Source organism: Podarcis melisellensis (genome assembly GCF_964234715.1).
Source record: "Podarcis melisellensis genome assembly, chromosome: 13".
NCBI lineage: Eukaryota > Metazoa > Chordata > Lepidosauria > Squamata > Lacertidae > Podarcis > Podarcis melisellensis.
In genome coordinates this window covers 52,860,229-52,877,052 of record NC_138545.1, presented here as the reverse complement: position 1 = coordinate 52,877,052, position 16,824 = coordinate 52,860,229, and the positions used below count along the sequence as shown (strand labels likewise).

At 42.5% G+C, this 16,824-nt stretch overlaps 1 protein-coding gene across 18 annotated transcripts in view; it reads left to right on the top strand.

The window, feature by feature from the left end:
• The window catches only part of LOC309355222 (poly(rC)-binding protein 3-like), a 173,546-nt gene that overhangs the window by 149,384 nt on the left and 7,338 nt on the right, over window positions 1-16,824 (top strand). For 15 of the 18 annotated variants that reach the window (XM_081885856.1, XM_081885870.1, XM_081885867.1 and 12 more), the window contains 7 exons: window positions 113-244; window positions 3,344-3,472; window positions 4,239-4,382; window positions 5,661-5,717; window positions 6,193-6,268; window positions 8,046-8,098; window positions 12,063-12,232. In XM_081885856.1, the coding sequence (XP_081741982.1) occupies window positions 113-244; window positions 3,344-3,472; window positions 4,239-4,382; window positions 5,661-5,717; window positions 6,193-6,268; window positions 8,046-8,098; window positions 12,063-12,232 (761 nt within the window). Of the gene's footprint in view, window positions 1-112; window positions 245-3,343; window positions 3,473-4,238; window positions 4,383-5,660; window positions 5,718-6,192; window positions 6,269-8,045; window positions 8,099-12,062; window positions 12,233-13,412; window positions 13,927-16,824 lie in introns of those variants that run through there. The other 3 variants (XM_081885860.1, XM_081885861.1, XM_081885859.1) reach the window with 3 other exon arrangements.

Sequence of the window (16,824 nt, the reverse complement as noted above, 5' to 3'; positions counted from 1 at the left end):
GAAATCATACTTCTTCGTATTTATTCTTTCTCTAAGTACTTCAACTGTTCCTCTCAAGTGTCCAGCGGACTAATAAATCCTCGCCTAATTCTTCTTGACATTGTCATTTCAGGATATCAATGCTTCGATGACAAACAGCACGGTAACAAGCAAGCCTCCTGTAACGCTGCGACTTGTAGTTCCTGCAAGCCAATGTGGATCCCTTATAGGCAAAGGAGGGTCCAAAATCAAAGAAATCAGGGAGGTAGGCAGCAATCCAGAGTATTGATTGTTTTCTTTAGCACAGTGGGTTTCAAAGTTTCTACTGTCAGAGAAATCCTGCTTAGAGTCTCTCCTGTGTTGAGGGATGCTGCACATGTATCATGGAACCAGTGGCGTAGCGTGGGGGGTGCCAGGGGTGCCGGCCGCACCGGGCGCAACATCTGGGGGGGGCGCGAGTCCAGAGGGAAGGGACAAGTTCCTTCCTCCGCCGGGCTCCCCGCCGCCGCCGCCGCGCTCCACTCACTGCTCGCAGGAGGAGCAGCCGCTGCAGCAGCGCCGACGCCGCCTGGCCGGGCACGGGCAGCCTCCGCACCCCGCCGCCGCCGCCATCCCCTCGGCCCAGCCACAGGCGGCGGCTGCTTCTGCTGACTGGGAGGGAGGAGAGCTCCGAGGGGCCTCGCCGCGCCCTGCGCTCCCCAAAACCCTCCGAGAGGAAGCCGGCGGGCGGGTGAGGGTCTCCCGGCGGAAGGGGGCGCCGCTGGCTCTGGCTCTCAGCGCAAGTCTCAGCCGCGGGGGGGGGGCGAGGACGGAGCGCGGCTGGAAGCCCCCGGATCCGGCCAGGAGGAGGAGAGGCGCTCGCCAAGCCCGGATCTGGAGCGCCTCGGAGCGCGGACTCCACCTACAGCCCAAGGAGAGGAGGGGGCGGGGAGGCGCCCGAGGGGAGGGGGCTTCGGCTGCCTCGGCTCGCGGGGGCTCCGCAAATAATAAATTTAATAAATTCCTGCTGAGCCTTAAGGGGGGGGCCTTGGCTCCTTCGCTCGCCCCCAGCCCCAGTGGCATAGCATGGGGGGGTGCAGGAGGGCCGGCCGCAACATCGGGGGGGGGGGCGCTCGCACTCGAGTGCTAAAATCCACGGGTTAGGGGGTGCAAATTACTTGCCTTGCCCCGGGTGCTGACAACCCACGCTACGCCACTGCATGGAACACCTGTGCCTTGATTCGGGGCTGCATTATACGATGCATACTCAGTCAGTGGTCAGACTTGACAGGCTTCACCATTGCCCACTACGAACAGAGCCTGTCTCCTAAAACATACCTCTCCTGAGTTTGTAAGTGATATATGTCAGGGAATCTTCTCCACTTAGAACTCAAGTTCCCCTGGAGCAGAATTTGAAAGCTGTTTGGAAAGCTCTGGTGAAGGGATGGCAGGGCTTTCTTAGAGGCCAAAAACAGAAGGTAGCAGTGTTCTTGATGAAGTTTCCGGTTGTCAGAAATGATGGTTCTTGAGTGTTGGTCTTTCTGTAGGAAAGAGGCTCTTAATACAGGCCTTTTGGGTTTCAGGTTTCATAGAATCAGATCTAGGCTTGTTTGCTTCCTTTTCCTGCTCCCTCCTCCCTTCACATGCTCCAGTTTCCTTGTTTCGCAGTGGCAGGGGTGGGTAGGGAAACTTGTCTCTTGTTTTTGATCAGCGTACTGAGGACATTGTGCTCCACCCCCTAACGATGGCATCCAATGCTTTCATATAGATATTGTTACCAAAGTAGGGTGCCTGCCCCTCTCTGCTGAGCCCAGGCCTGTGCTCCACTGGAGAATTGATGATGCGGCAGAGACTGTCATGGCTTTAAGAATTATGGTTTATTCACCTATTTACACCTTCAGTCTGCATGGAGGGAGTCCAGATCTTACAGCATGGTCATTTCCAAAGGCAGCAGCACAGGCAACCTTCCGCCAGCCTGCCCAAGATGGATCTCAGCTCCTCTTCCTGCTTTTCCTTCCCAGCAACCCTCGCTCAAAAACTTCCTTTTCCTGTGCCCTCAAACACACATCTCACTCCAGGAGCTAAAGGATTCTCTCAGATGGCCCATCAACACTTTTTGTCATGTTAACAGGTTTGCTCTTCACTAAGCCAGCTAGGCTGGTTTGCATCAGTCAGCCCAGGAATTCCCTGTCCTCTGCAGCTTGTACTTTAAACCAGTGTTTCCCAATCTTTTCCCAACTGTGAGCATTCCTCAACCACTTTTAGATGCCTGGCCTCCAACCCACGAGCTGCCACTGCAGGTTATATAATGACAATGATTCTCTTTCCATGTCTTCTTCTTGCATTTGATAATTATCTAGTCTGAAGAGGCAGAAGGAGATCACTAGCTCATTACATGACTGGGTTACAGCTGGTTGTATGCAGATACTGAACAGCCACCATTATTATTCTTTCACCATTATGAAATACTCCAAATATCATACAAAACATACGATAAAAGGCAGTTATTGAATAATAAAGAATCATTCAGCCAGGAATTGTGTTCATTTTCAAGGCTGGATTTTTTCAGGCACCACCAATTGTTTTTAATTGGTACTTTAATGATTTGTAAAAATCTTAGTTTTAATTACTCTTCCAACTAACTACAAAAATGGAGGCTGCAATAAATCGTCAAAAAGAAAAGATTAAAGATTCAAGGAGAACCATGCAGCTTCTGTAGTAATGAAATACTCTAGTGCTTAAGGATTTGTCATATGAAATTGTTTCCTGGTTTTAAATGACATTCAGTCAGCAGTGTTCCACTGAACCTGAGATACTTGGATGAGGGAGACATGGGTTTGAATCCTTAGTGAGCTCAGTGAGTGGCCTTGGGGAAGAGACTGTCCCTCAGCCTAACTTACCTTAGAAGGTACCGTAATTGTGAGAAAATAGGGAGCTATTACCTTGAGATCCTTGAAGAAAGAGTGGGATACAAATTCAGTATTTAGAAAAACCCAAACCATTTAAATTAATGCCAAAGAATTTCGACAAGGATCAGAAAGTGGTGGCAGCAACAGCCAACTTGGAATTTTTCCATTGCTGCAAGGCTTTGGCAAGGGTGGCAGGCGGTGCACAGCAGGCACTTTGGACCGTCCCTGAAACTAGCCCCACTTTGACAGTCTGAACAACAGGGCAAAGTACAGCCAGGCAAAAGCTTGCAAGCTCCCTCCAGCCATGCACCAGGAGGAGAAAGGCAGTGGAGCGCACAAGGCTCGGAGGAGGCCATTCCCTCCTTACTCGTCCCTCCTCCATGGGTGAGTGAGATGTCAAAATGCGCCAGTGAGTGAAAAGTTTGCGTGATGTGGTGAGCTGTGCATTTCTTGTAACACCTTTGTTTGTGTTTAAGTCTACAGGAGCCCAAGTGCAAGTTGCTGGCGATATGTTACCAAACTCCACAGAACGTGCGGTTACAATATCGGGCACTCCTGATGCCATTATTCAGTGTGTGAAGCAAATCTGCGTGGTGATGCTAGAGGTAGGATGCAGGTCTTTTAAAATAATGATCAAGAGCTTTTGTTGCAGGCTGTCTTTCAAATCTGAGTAACTGTGATGGAGGGATGCTCAGCTTATTTTCAGTCTGATGCTCTTTTTTCTTTCTGGGCAGCTTTGAGGGCCACGTGCAAATGGGTGGAGCAATGGATGTAGATTTCACCTTTGTACCATAGGCTAGTTTCTACATGCACTCACTCACTATTCTCTAGTCAGACATGTAAGAGGCATTATCAGAGTTCAAGGACAAAAGACTTAGTGGCTGGGCCAGTATGGGCCTGGGGGAGAGCTCTGAGGCCTATACAGGAAACTCTGGAGGGTTGCCCTCTGCCCATTAGGGCAATATAGCACATAAATCTCTTTGACAGCAATTGCAGCTCACAGTTTTCCTGGTTAGTCTTTCTTTTCTACTACCAAGTAGATACTGGCTGTATGTTACATCCCAGTAGCCGGGAACAGTATGTAACAAAAAACTTTTAACATCTATGTATGTAAATGCTACCCTACTATACCTGGCGGGAAACGTGGGGTGTTCAAAATGTAACTATACACCCACTATGGATTCACTGTCCAGGGGTGTATCATTACTTTTCGAACACCCTGTACAATTCAGGCATTCAAAACCAATCAGTCTTGTTTTGAGTCTTTCACTATCATATTTTGGGGATTCTCAGTACCATAACAATAATTTGCAAGAAACAAATTTGAATGCATGTTTACTTTCTCTTACTGCCTTATTTTTTCGTCCTCAGTCACCACCCAAAGGTGCCACCATTCCTTACCGCCCCAAACCTGCCTCTGCACCCATAATTTTTGCAGGTGGCCAGGTAAGAGCAGACACCATTTTGACTTCAGCCGGAAACCACACCGTCTTGGCCCAACCTCAGCCAGCGCCTGTTAGTTTTCAACTTTTACTACTTTTCTGTCTGGTATAGTACTGCTTTTCTGATGTGATAGATGCAATTCTGTTGTTGCTGTCCCCAAATTCTACCTGTGCTGCCCTTAACACCAGCATGCTCCCTGCCATGCCTCTGTTCCTACGACCCCTCCTCCCCCCAACCAGGTTGGAAGCCATGTCTGGAACAGGTTAATTTGGTAGGGGAAGGCTGAGCGTATGTCAGATATGGAAGCATGCAGGACTCTGTGCATAAAATAACCCTTAGAACAGACCACGAATCACACACTCATATAATTGTATCACGTATTAATAATGTCCCAATCCAATATTTTTTAGTTATTCATGCCCCAGCATTTCTAGGGATGGAATTCTGTTTTATAAACTTGAGAAATTGGCACTGTTCCAATATTAATGCAAAATATAGATGTGTTTGGCAATATCTCTGGATATACTATAAACTGGTCCAAATCGGAGTTAATGTTAATAGGAAATAACTTTTTGGTTCAACCATTTGAACAATACCAATCTCATATTTGCATAGAGAACATTAAATATCTAGGCATATTAATACCACAAGACTTATCTAAATAGTGTCATTAAACATCAACAAAATATATCATGAGGTATCAATAGGTATTGACAGATGGGAGTCATTGAACCTGACCCTGTGGGGAAAAGTCAGTGCTCTTAAAATAAATATAATACCTAGACTAATTTATATCTTAAGAGGAATTCCAATTCTCATACTGAGCAAATACTTTCGCAAAATTAAATCTTTGTTTAGAAAATGCCTTTGGGGCTCTTCAGTTCCAAGAATATCTGTGTAAAAGATGCAAATACCGATAAAAGGAGGAGGATTTGGGATCCCAGATTTAGAATTGCATCACCAAGTGTATTTACTGTCAGGTACCCAATTCTGGAGACCCATAACTGAAAACAACTGTCCAAATTGGGCTACTTTGGAATATTCCTATGTAACACCTTTAGAAACATGGGCAGCACTCCCTGCCACCCACTCCAGTTGCATTACAAAGCACCTTTGAAACAAAAGGGACTTCCGAAAGCAGCTTTTGAGATAGGATATCCCACTCCACACATCAATGAATTGGGCAAGCCAAAGTTTCTGGATTTCAGGTCATGGGCCTTAAGCTTTGAATTTTTTATTCATAAATTGAAGACAAGCACACTCTCTTAAAACATAAAATAAAAAATTGAAGCTCAAACTATTCTAAAACATGACTGCTGAGAATCTTTAATCTGTCTTTGTCATTTGCAGGCATTCACAATTCAAGGGCAGTATGCCATCCCTCATCCAGACGTGAGTCCAACGCATGTAAATTGCTTTCCGTTTTCTATTTTCTCTTCTATTTGTTCTGGGCAGCATTACTTTCTGAGTATCTAAATGTCAAGGAAGCATCTATGAATGACCCTCCTTAGCAGTGAAACGTTTAGTCAAATGCTAGGTTTCTCAGATAACTTTGTGCCAGCGTTGCTATAGAAAGTACAGTGGCCCAGATACAAATGAACCCCCACCCCATGTTATGCATGCTATATATTTTGGTTTTTAAATTGTAAATATTATACAGAACGGTAGTTAAAGATATTAACAGTAGCCATTTACATGTAATAACGGTAGCAATGTAATTTTAACTTACTTTTCTATTAGTAGACTAGAGTGAATGATTTAAAACTTTTTTATTATTTAATTTTAATTAATCCAGTTTTGAAACGTGTTAAGATGGTTTTTTTTCTACTCTGAAATAATTCCATTTGATTGGTTAGTTCTAATTTCCCATCCTGCCCTGCAGTTGACCAAGCTTCACCAGTTGGCTATGCAGCATCCCCCCTTTACTCCCCTTGGGCAGACCACCCCTGGTTTCCCTGGTACGTACCCATGACTCCCTGGGGATGTCCTTCTTCTTAACAGCTTTGTTTCCCACGGGCCATTGCAGCATTTGCCTCGCTAAATGTCGTCAATGGCCAATGCTCCTTTTGTTTTGACTCATTAATCTCTGTCGGTTGTTACGCTTTCCCCTCCTGTGGCTCCCTTTATCAGATTTCCTTTGTCATCGCTAAACATTTTTGTTTTGTTCTGGGTTTTCATGTGCTTTACCTCAATTTTACCACCAACTTAAGAACTGGGGTTTCTTTTTTATCAGGCATCAAATGTTGTTATGAGCCACTGAGAATGTGCCATGTGTCTGAAGTTTTTGATGGTTAAAATTGCCCGTTTGCTTTTCAAAGGGAGCCTGCGTAAACTGGAACTAAATATTGTGTGCTGTGGATCATTGATATATATTTTTGCAGATTCAAGTTCTTTCTGAATTTCTGTATTAATGAATTACCTGGAATACCTTCTTCTGCCTTGATGATTGAACAAAATGCCCTCTTCAGCCACAAATATATTTTCTTAATGAAGGGTTGTTAAATAGTTGTTGCGCTTTGCGGGGGGGGGCTCAAAGTTGTTGAGATTCTTTTAGGAAACTCAAAGTTGTTTTGAGTTTTACCTCAGAATCCTGGACATTTTGCCAATTTTCTAAAATTCTGGACATATGGCAACCTTGACTATGTTAATAATTAAATTTGTTAAATTAAATAATTAAATTTGAAATAATTAAATTTGTTTCAGTGGAATTATAGATTTACGTATTTTCAAAAGACAAGCTCTGCACACTGGCACATACTTTGAATGGCAATTAATAACATTTTTATCACATACATCAAAACTTTTGTGGGAAACTGAATTGAGTACACAGTGTTCACTAAATCACTTGACATTTATATATTATGAGAGAATTGGCTGAATTTAGACATAACAATCTAATTTAAATGGACAAATTTGTTGGGTACACAAAGAAAATAAAACACCTATAAGCTGTTGAAACATTTGCTTACAAAAAATTAAAATGGATAAAGTAGAACTGACATGGATATATGGTGTATCTGATAAATAAACTTCTTTACTGCACTCTTTTCCTTATTCTTTTCATTAACTCGCTGCTCCTGAATCTGTTCCTTGTACTATTGTGGACTGTGTAGATCTGTAATTTTGAGTGTTAACACATTAATTGCATTTCCTAAGCACTTCCCTTTTATCCATCCAAATTTAATCTAGCCTATTGCAACCTTAATGGTATTTCATCCCTTCTCCTTTAAAACACCCTTCTTTCCAACCCTCTGCAAATTGACTAATCCCCTGTATAACATTATAGCTTGCCTAGTTTCTCCCCATATTTATGTATTTTTTCAGTTTTCATATGTATTTTTTGGCTTTAGATTCCCACTTTTTATTTTCTGGAAGTTTGAATTTGAGCCATCTATTTATTTTTTACAACCAAGTGCTGGATTTCTAACTCTATTGCTAATTGAAATCTACAGTTTTCTATTTTCCTTTAACAGCATCATATATATATGATGAACATATATATTCTTTTGTTATTTTGGTAGGAGCCAATGTCTTTTTAAAAAATACATTCCAATTAGTACATAGCTCTAATATCTGCAGTTCTGGCTTTATTTTTTGTTGAGCTAGCTGCTCAATATTTTTCTTTGCTCCACTTTTTAAAACTAAAAAACTTATGAATGCCACAGTTTTTGCTTTGCCCTGTTTCAAAACCATTGTTGTAATTCCCCCCCCCCCTCTTTTGTCCTTCAAATCTAGGATTGGATACCAGTACTCCAACCAGTTCCCATGAGCTCACTATTCCAAATGATGTAAGTACACTTAATTTCTCTTCTTCTTGAGATTTGTTTATATCTCTTGCCTATCATAGTTGATATAGCATAGTCGCTCAGAGTGAACTGGGGAGTCCCTAGTTCAGATTTTAACTTAACCATGAATGCAGAGCCATCCGCCCTAGCCAGCTAAAGGAAATACACTTACAGTTTTGCAAGGCAGTACCTCTCTGGATGAGGAACCATCAGCCGTGGTATCCTTCTTTTGAGCTGGGTCTGGGAACTGGGGGCACTCTTTGCCGTGGTTCTGTTTCTGCTTGGATGGCTGATTCCAGAAGGTGGAGCTGGGAGGTTGTTGTTCAACTTCCTGGGACTTGTGCTTTGGGGTTCCACAGAGTTCTGTTCTCTCTCTTATGTTTTTTAACCACTGCATGAAGGCACTGAGTGAGTTGATCTGGAGGTTTGGAGTGAGCTGGAGGACACGCAACTCAAGTTCTCCTTTTTTATGCTGTTTTTGTGATATATAAATGACATGAGAAAACTTGGTATACTTGCTTGTATAACATGATTCTTGTTTATAAAACCCAAGAAAGAAAAGAAAAAAAAGAAAAGAAAAGTTCTCCTTTTTATCAAATTCAGGTGAGTCAGTGAGACTAGATGTAACCCAATAAACCAAAGCTTAATCCAGACAAGGTAGAGGTACTGTTAATAGGAGGTTTGTCTGCTCAGGTGTGTGATGTTCAGCTTGTTCAGGGTGAGTGGGTCATGTTCCCCTAAACTGTGCATAAGTCTGTGGGTACTCCTTGATCTGCTTTCGTCACTGAAGTCTCTGATTGCCTCTCCATCCCAGGCCACCCTTTCCTAGGGCTGACCCAATAACAAAACCTGTGCTGGGCTGGTGCGTCATGAAAAATACCATCTATTCCATCCCATTTCCATGTGTTCAAGGACAAATTGGAATATATCCTTTAAAATCCACACAGAATTTTTTTTTTATAATAATTTTTATTAAGGATTTTACATTACAAAAAAATAAAACAGAAAAAAGAAAAAATATCCAACAAAAATTGTTAAAAACAATCAATCTTTCCATCTCCTTATTTTTCATTTACTTGTTTCTCGGACCTCCTCATACCACCCTTTTTTGTATTCCAAATCAAATTATTAATTCAACAATTTCTTTCCCTCTTTTTATTACCCAGATCTTATTCTTAAATTATTACAATCTTAGATTTTTACTTATATAAACCCATTTTTTCATATTCTTTTAACCCATCACAGCTAGAAACCACTTAGTTCCAATCCAACATTATTCTAAAATTTCTTAATTTTACAATATCTCTGTAAATAGTCTTTAAATTTCTTCCAATCTTCTTCCACCAACTCTTCTCCCTGGTCTAGAATCCTGCCAGTCATTTCCGCCAATTACATATAGTCTATCACCTTCATCTGCCATTCTTCCAAAGTGGGTAGATCTTGTGTTTTCCAATATTTTGCAATAAGTATTCTTGCTGCTGTTGTGGCATACATAAAGAGAGTTCTATCCTTCTTTAACACCGATTGGTCAACTATGCCCAGGAGAAAGGCCTCTGGTTTCTTCAGAGGTTTCTTCTTATATATCATCTCCCAGAAAGCCTTAATCCTTGGGCACATCCACCAAAGGTGAAAGAATGTGCCTTCATTTTCCTTACATTTCCAACATTTATTATCGGGCAAATGATAGATTTTTGCAAGCTTGACTGGGGTCATGTACCACCTGTAAATCATTTTCATAATATTTTCTCTTAGGGCATTACATGCCGTGAATTTCATACCGGTGTTCCACAACTGTTCCCAGTCTGCAAACATGATATTATGTCCAACATCTTGTGCCCATTTTATCATAGCAGATTTAACCATTTCATCCTGAGTGTTCCATTTCAACAACAAATTATACATTCTTGACAAATTCTTTGTTTTGGGTTCTAACAATTCTGTTTCTAATTTTGATTTTTCCACCTGGAAGCCAATTTTCTTGTCCAAATTATATGCCTCCATTATCTGATAGTAATGGAGCCAATCTCGCACTTTATTCTTTAATTTCTCAAAACTCTGCAATTTTAGTCTATCTCCATCTTGTTCTAAAATTTCCCAATATTTTGGCCATTTAGCCTCCATATTGAGCTTTTTCTGAGCTTTCGCTTCCATTGGTGACAGCCACCTTGGGGTCCACACAGAATTTTTAGAGATCAACTTAAGAAGAAAAAAGCACTTTGGAGGTGATAGTTGTGAGTGCTTGTGAAGTGGTCTGAGATATGAAAGTACTGTCAGACCAGGCTTCTCAACCTTGAAGTGTTTACAATTCAGGTAGGTCAGGACATAGAAGTTAGGTGTGAAAGGGGTTACAGTGGAGAAAAAGGAGGATAATTTGAGAGGCATGCAGGGGGGGAGGAAATCTCACTGAGGGACACAGTGGTTGTTTTCTAATGGGCAGTTTTTAATGCACAAAAGAGCCTTCAGGGGAAAGTGTGGGAGATTAGGGAGGCTAGCACGTTCTTTATCAACTGGATTTCCTCTTTTTCTATTGCAACCTTTAAGACTAGACTTGTCAATTCTTGAAAACTCGCAGCCAGGCTGGCTCCTGTGCCTTTTACAATGTGCATAAATCAGCTGGAGTGAGAGTAGGGCATGGGGCCAATGTGAGCCCCTCGCTAATGTCACCCTATGACCCAGGCAGATCAGCAGCAACGACCAGTAAGCACTGACAACCCCGTTAAAGATGTAGGAACCTGGTTAGGAAAAAAGTTGGCAACCTTTATTGCTTACCTTATTTTGCATAAGTTAACCACTTAATAGCATTTTCATTTCAATTCCTGTCTTTATTTATATAGAGCTATTAGGGGTGTTAGGGAAGGGGTAGAACCTCTGGTGGGGGACACATCGTGTTCCTTCTTGTGTAGTTTGCCCACCTTTGGCCCCCAACCTGCACTCAGCTGTCACCTGTGGCTCCTAAAAGCTGTCAGCATGTGACAGCGGCCACAATCCCAGGAACAGCTTTGACTGGCCAGCTAAACCAGGTAAGGGGAGTTGATGGGTCTCAAACCCTTGGTGAGCTAGGGACTTCCCCTGCATGCAAAGACAGGCTCTGGATGATTGAACAGACGAGACCAAGAGTGGGTCCAACAGTCAAGAAGACAGTTTCTGCAGGTGCTGTAGGGGAAATGAGGGGCAGGTGGGGCTCGTCCACCTGGGAAGATAGCCCATCTAGGAGAAAGAAAACTTTGGTCCTAAACCTCCCCTGCCTTATGGGATGTCTTCAGGAGAAGAAAAGTCTAAAGAGTAAACCTTACACAAATCTGGAGTGGAGACCTTAAGATTGTTAGATGGCGCCTTGTACACCTCCTTCTGCCTACTCCTGCAGCCAAGCTGGTGTCACACATACGGCTCTACTTTCCCTTGGACCACATCAGCAAGGCCAAGAAGAGGGTCTTGTTGTCTGGGTAGCCTGCAACCTCCATACACACTTTGGTGCTACCACAGTGGTTGAAAACTTCACCCCGGCAGCCACACTCCATTGTCTCTCGAGAAAATTGATGCCAGCAACAATTGATGTACAAGAGGCTTTGAGAAGTATCTTACACATGCCATCCTGCTGTGTCCTAGTCAGTGAAAAAGTTGAAGAAGCTAAAACACAATAGCTTGGAAAGCAGTCCCTGCAGACTTAAAGCTATTTTGTTCAGTTTTTAGATATCTATGCCCCTTGACAAAGACCAGTGAATCCAGATCTGACCCAAGATATTTTGGTGTTTGGGGTGGGAAATCTAAATGGTCACACAGTAGAAAAATATAATTTCTAGTGAAATTAACCACTGTCTGCCCTTTAATGGTACTTGGCTCTGTTGCCTAAGGTCATCTTATAGTAGGCTTAGTCGCTTGGATGATACCCCCCCCCCCCGTTTGCTGTGAGAAGACTTTTTTTTTGCTTCCATCTCTTGCCCTAAACTCTGCTTTTGTCCTGCTTTAGCTAATAGGTTGCATCATTGGCAGACAAGGCAGTAAGATAAATGAAATCAGGCAAATGTCAGGAGCGCAGATCAAGATTGCAAATGCCACAGAAGGCTCAGCAGAACGACAAGTAACAATCACAGGATCACCTGCAAACATCAGCCTAGCACAGTACCTCATTAATGCAAGGTAAGTTCGTTTTGTAAGCAAGGTTCTTCTTGACGTCCACTGTGCTTCATAGTAGCTGGATGCAGCTGCCCTGGTCCAGTCCTGTACCACCACAACAACTGTAACCATGTGGATTAGTAAATTAGCCCAAACTAGCCTTTTTAGTAACATTACCTGATTATTATTATTTCTAATGCTTGGAAGACAATGTCTTTTGCAAAACAGGCTGCTTCCTATGCTGATCGATTCTGCTGTCCAAAATAGAAACAGTCATTAATCAGAAAGCAAAGCTGATATAATTTGCTAGCTAGAAGTTGCTTCAATTGTATAATATTAAACAGATATTTGATTTCAAAGAGGGATTGGGTTTAAAAGAGGAAAATGGCACATGGTGGCTGGGAGCCCCACCCCTGACTCTGGGTTGGAGTGTCTGCTTCCCATTGCATTCTAATTTTGCAAAAATGCTTGATTTGATTCTCAGCTAGTACTTCTGAGCACTGGAAGAAAATATACTGAATATTATACTGTCCAACTCTACTACTTAAATCATGTCAGCACAGAGAATTAAAATATGTACCGTTTTTCTAAAATATCCTTTCTCACGTCAAGCTACCATCCCAGAAATACGTTGTTGTATGTATTCACTCAGAAGATTAAGCATTTCTCACATCAGACAAACCTCTCTTTCAACTTTTGCATACACAATTCAAAGCAACACTGAGGACACACAGTATTTGGGGGGTGGGACCTAATATTTTTTAGAGTGTATGTGTGTGCCCTATGATTCCTTTCAAAATTGGCTCTTGATTTGTGCATCGCTCAGAGTGGACTCTTGATTTGCCCAGCCCACTCAAAGTGCTGTTCTGGCAACACTATGAGCCATTTAGTAAGAGATCCTGGGGGGGGGGCTTCTGGATCTTTTTGGGCAGCCAAATATTTGTCTGTCAGTTCTGTGGGCCACCCATAGACTTGACAGTAAATGGAACCTCTGCATAGGCTTACTTTTATGGCAAAAGTATGTATACTCTTCTGCCAGGTTCAAAAATCAAAGCAAAACTAGAAGTCAGATAAATGTGCTTGTCAGTTTCCAAATTCAAAAAAGTTTTCCAGTATTGCAGTCAGCCGTCTATATAATGAATATAAATCAGTACCTTAAGCCCTGTGATCAAATAAACATGTGTTCCCTCCTTTAACCCTTAAGGATATGTTCTTCTCTTGGTGTTCAGGGATTCCCCACACATCGAGATGAGAATAGACCCCTTCATTTTTAGTTGTACAAACACCACATGGCATGCATCTGGATCTCTGAAGATAACAATTTAAGATCTTCCGGACAGCTAAAGCATGCAAATAAAATAAAACACTTATTAATGGAGTTGCAGCTTGCTGCTCACCAGATAATGTTTATTCTAGTAAACAAACCTATACCTGATTCACTTAGAAAATCTTGTGAACTCTCATGGTTCTTTTGATGTTTTCATGGAATGGAATTTAAGAGATCATTTAACGCCCTTTGGCAAAGAAGACAACCGCTCAGCAATCCTACACTACGGATACCGTAGAACCAGAAGGTGGTTTCTTTTGTTGAATTTCTAGGTGGGATTTGTAACAGTCACCTTCTGTTTTTAAACATGTATCTTATGTACATATTACTTATGTGGCAAATGTATCTTCATAAAATGGCTACGATTTATAAATAAAGAGTCTTGAGAGAATGTGCAAGTAAAATACATTCTGAATTTACAAAGGCAAAAGAATGGGGTCTATCCAATTTGGCAGCTTGAATGTGGCACCGAGCATGTTCTTTGCTCATGGAGAAAATGTTGGGAGCGCTCTGTAATCAAAGGAGTCATGCAAGCCCTATATTGGGAGTCTCAACAGACTGCATGAGCTGTGAATATTACATATCTTTGTAGTGATTTGTGGTGGCTTCACTGTAGGAAGGTGAGAAGCTTAAAAGCAGCCACACTGAAGACTGGTGTATAAAGCATTCAGTTATTATCAGATAATACCTAAAAACACACATCTCAGCTTGACAGCTAATTTTTAACACAGCTTATTTTGAATTGAGCAGGGTCTGATGGGCAAGCAGTCTGACCTACTAAATTACTCCAGTGCAAGCTGAAACAAAGGCTAAGAGCTATTTAACTCTTGCCTTCCTATTGTGACCAGCAACAGACTTTGGCAGACTCTTCCCTTTTTATGTACCATAAAATCCAGAGTCTGAGTCCAAGGACTTTTTAATGTAAAGAGTTCCTTGGTTGTGTCTGAAGGTCATCAAGCAAAGCAAAGGATGGACTCTCAGAAATATTCTGTTATTCACACTGAGACTGGTGGCAAAGAGCCGTTTGCTATGATTCTATGATTCTACAATGTATCTGAAATGCTTGGGATTGTGAATTATGCTGGGGACCTGATAGGAAGTTGTTAGGGGCCAGACTGAGTCTCTAGGACCTGTGTTTACGTTCCTTATGTTTTCTGTAACATTTAAATGAAACAAAATGATAAATGCATCTCACAGCCATGTGAAATAACATGTTCCAGTGTATTGCTAGCTTCTCCTTCACTGTTTTTTTCTTCATTCTACATCTCCTTTCTTATCGGCATCTCTGACAACTCTGGGAGTTGTCTGCCTCCATAGCATTGAATGCAACTCACCAATGGCTTGATGTCATCCCACTAAGCATTTGGCCACCAGCACCAACCAGTGCACAGATAGACAACATTATAGGCAGCACATTTCATTAGGGTGCGCACCCAGGGATTTTCATTCATTCATTTATTCAAATGAAGAGAATGGGGAGGGGAGAATGACAAGGAGATCAAAGAAGAGGTATAGAGACAAAATGCTAATCAAACAACCACGAGAAGTGTGGGCAAGAAGCCAAAACAGGAGATTTTTCCTTCCGATAAAAATACCTGTGCCAGATCTGGAGGGCTGGGGACAGGATGACCCCTCCCCTTTTTACTTACTTGCCACAAAAGCAGCCCCTCACCCTACAGAGCTCTCTCCACAAAAGGTGGTAACCGGAGCTCAGACAGAGACAGGTGCGGGCAGAAGGAAAAGGCTGAAGTGGCTCAGCACCTTTTGTCTGCAAAGGAGGGAGTCCCTCTTCCTCCCTTACTGCCGGCGCTGGAGCCAATCACCCACCACGGCTTCCTGAGACAGTCACAAACAGAAGCTGCAGATCCATTCCAGTCTTTTTATTCTGCCTGTGTTTCTCTCTTTCTGCTTACCTTGATCCCTGCTTTTTAAAAAAATATCTATCATCTATCTATCTATCTATATCTATCTATCTATCTATCTATCTATCTATCTATCTATCTATCTATCATGTGTGCTTGGGCGCATCCTGCACACCCATTGCACACATAAGGACATGAGGACATTAGGTACACACACACACAGTCAGGATATTTATTTATCCATTTATTTTTCACATTAAATATTTTCAGACAGGAAATTGTTGCTTTTGGTTGAAAACATAATATCATTCATAAACATGTCAACACCATATCTTGCAACTTTATCCTGTGCAAATTTATTCAGAAGTAAGTTCAATAGGACATACTTCCAAGGACATTTATTTGTTTTTGGATCATCTTTCAGGACATATAATAAAAGGTGCCATTAAAGTAATATGCCTAGAATTATATCCTTGAGCCTGAAGTCCTTTGGCTTCTGGGAAGGTCTTGGAGCTTCGGTCTCAGAGAAGGAGATCCAGTGTTGGATTGTCCCTTCCTGCCACCACAGCAGCACCCACAGTTCTGGCCAGAATCAGTATCAGAGCTCTGACACCAAAAGGGCTAAAAAGGGGCTGTTCTGGAGGATCCATAGCCTTCCCTATCTCCCCAAACCAGGGGATGCAAATGGTTTTTAAAAATAGAGATATAGGGACAGAGAAGGGCAAGAGTGTCGCTCCCACATCCTGCCAGCTCAGCATGATGCAAGAGAAGGAGGACAGATTTCTGTTCTGCCCTAGGCTAAGGCTGCAATCCTAAGGTGGGACAGAGAGAATCAAAGAGTGCAGTAAGGGGGAAAGGAGTGCTCTTCGGCTCCTCGGTCCTTTTTCCAGCGTTTTTTTTCTTTCACAATTTCCCTTCCATTGCAAACAAGGGAAGGAAAATTAACTACCTGCTGGCATATTTTTCTCCCTGGTCTGAGGGCTTCCTCCAGAGCCATGCTTTCCTCCAGCTCCACACCGCTTCATGCCCTCCTTCTGAGTTCGAATCTCCCTCTCCATCCTTTCACCCTTCAGTGGCGTCCCAAGGAACAAAAGATTGCAGGCTCAAAGGAAGACAAGTATTTTCTAATATGAAAAATTGGCAGATTCTGTGCAAAGCAGGATATTGCATTCAACGTATTTCTTTCAACCAGTGCACATTTTCTATGAAAAGAGGCTGTGAAATGTTGTGGCCTTTTTCATGCTTTCTTTGTCCCAGTTAAGATAAGGGAAGGGGGATCTCCAGGTGTCCTTTGGACTCCATCTCCCATCAGCCTGTTGTCAGGGGTGATGGCAACAGTAGTCCAACATGCATCTGGAGACCCAGCTGAGCCGCCCCCCCCTGCGCTAAACCAGGAGGCAGCGCCATGAGACCAGGCCCCACAGCAA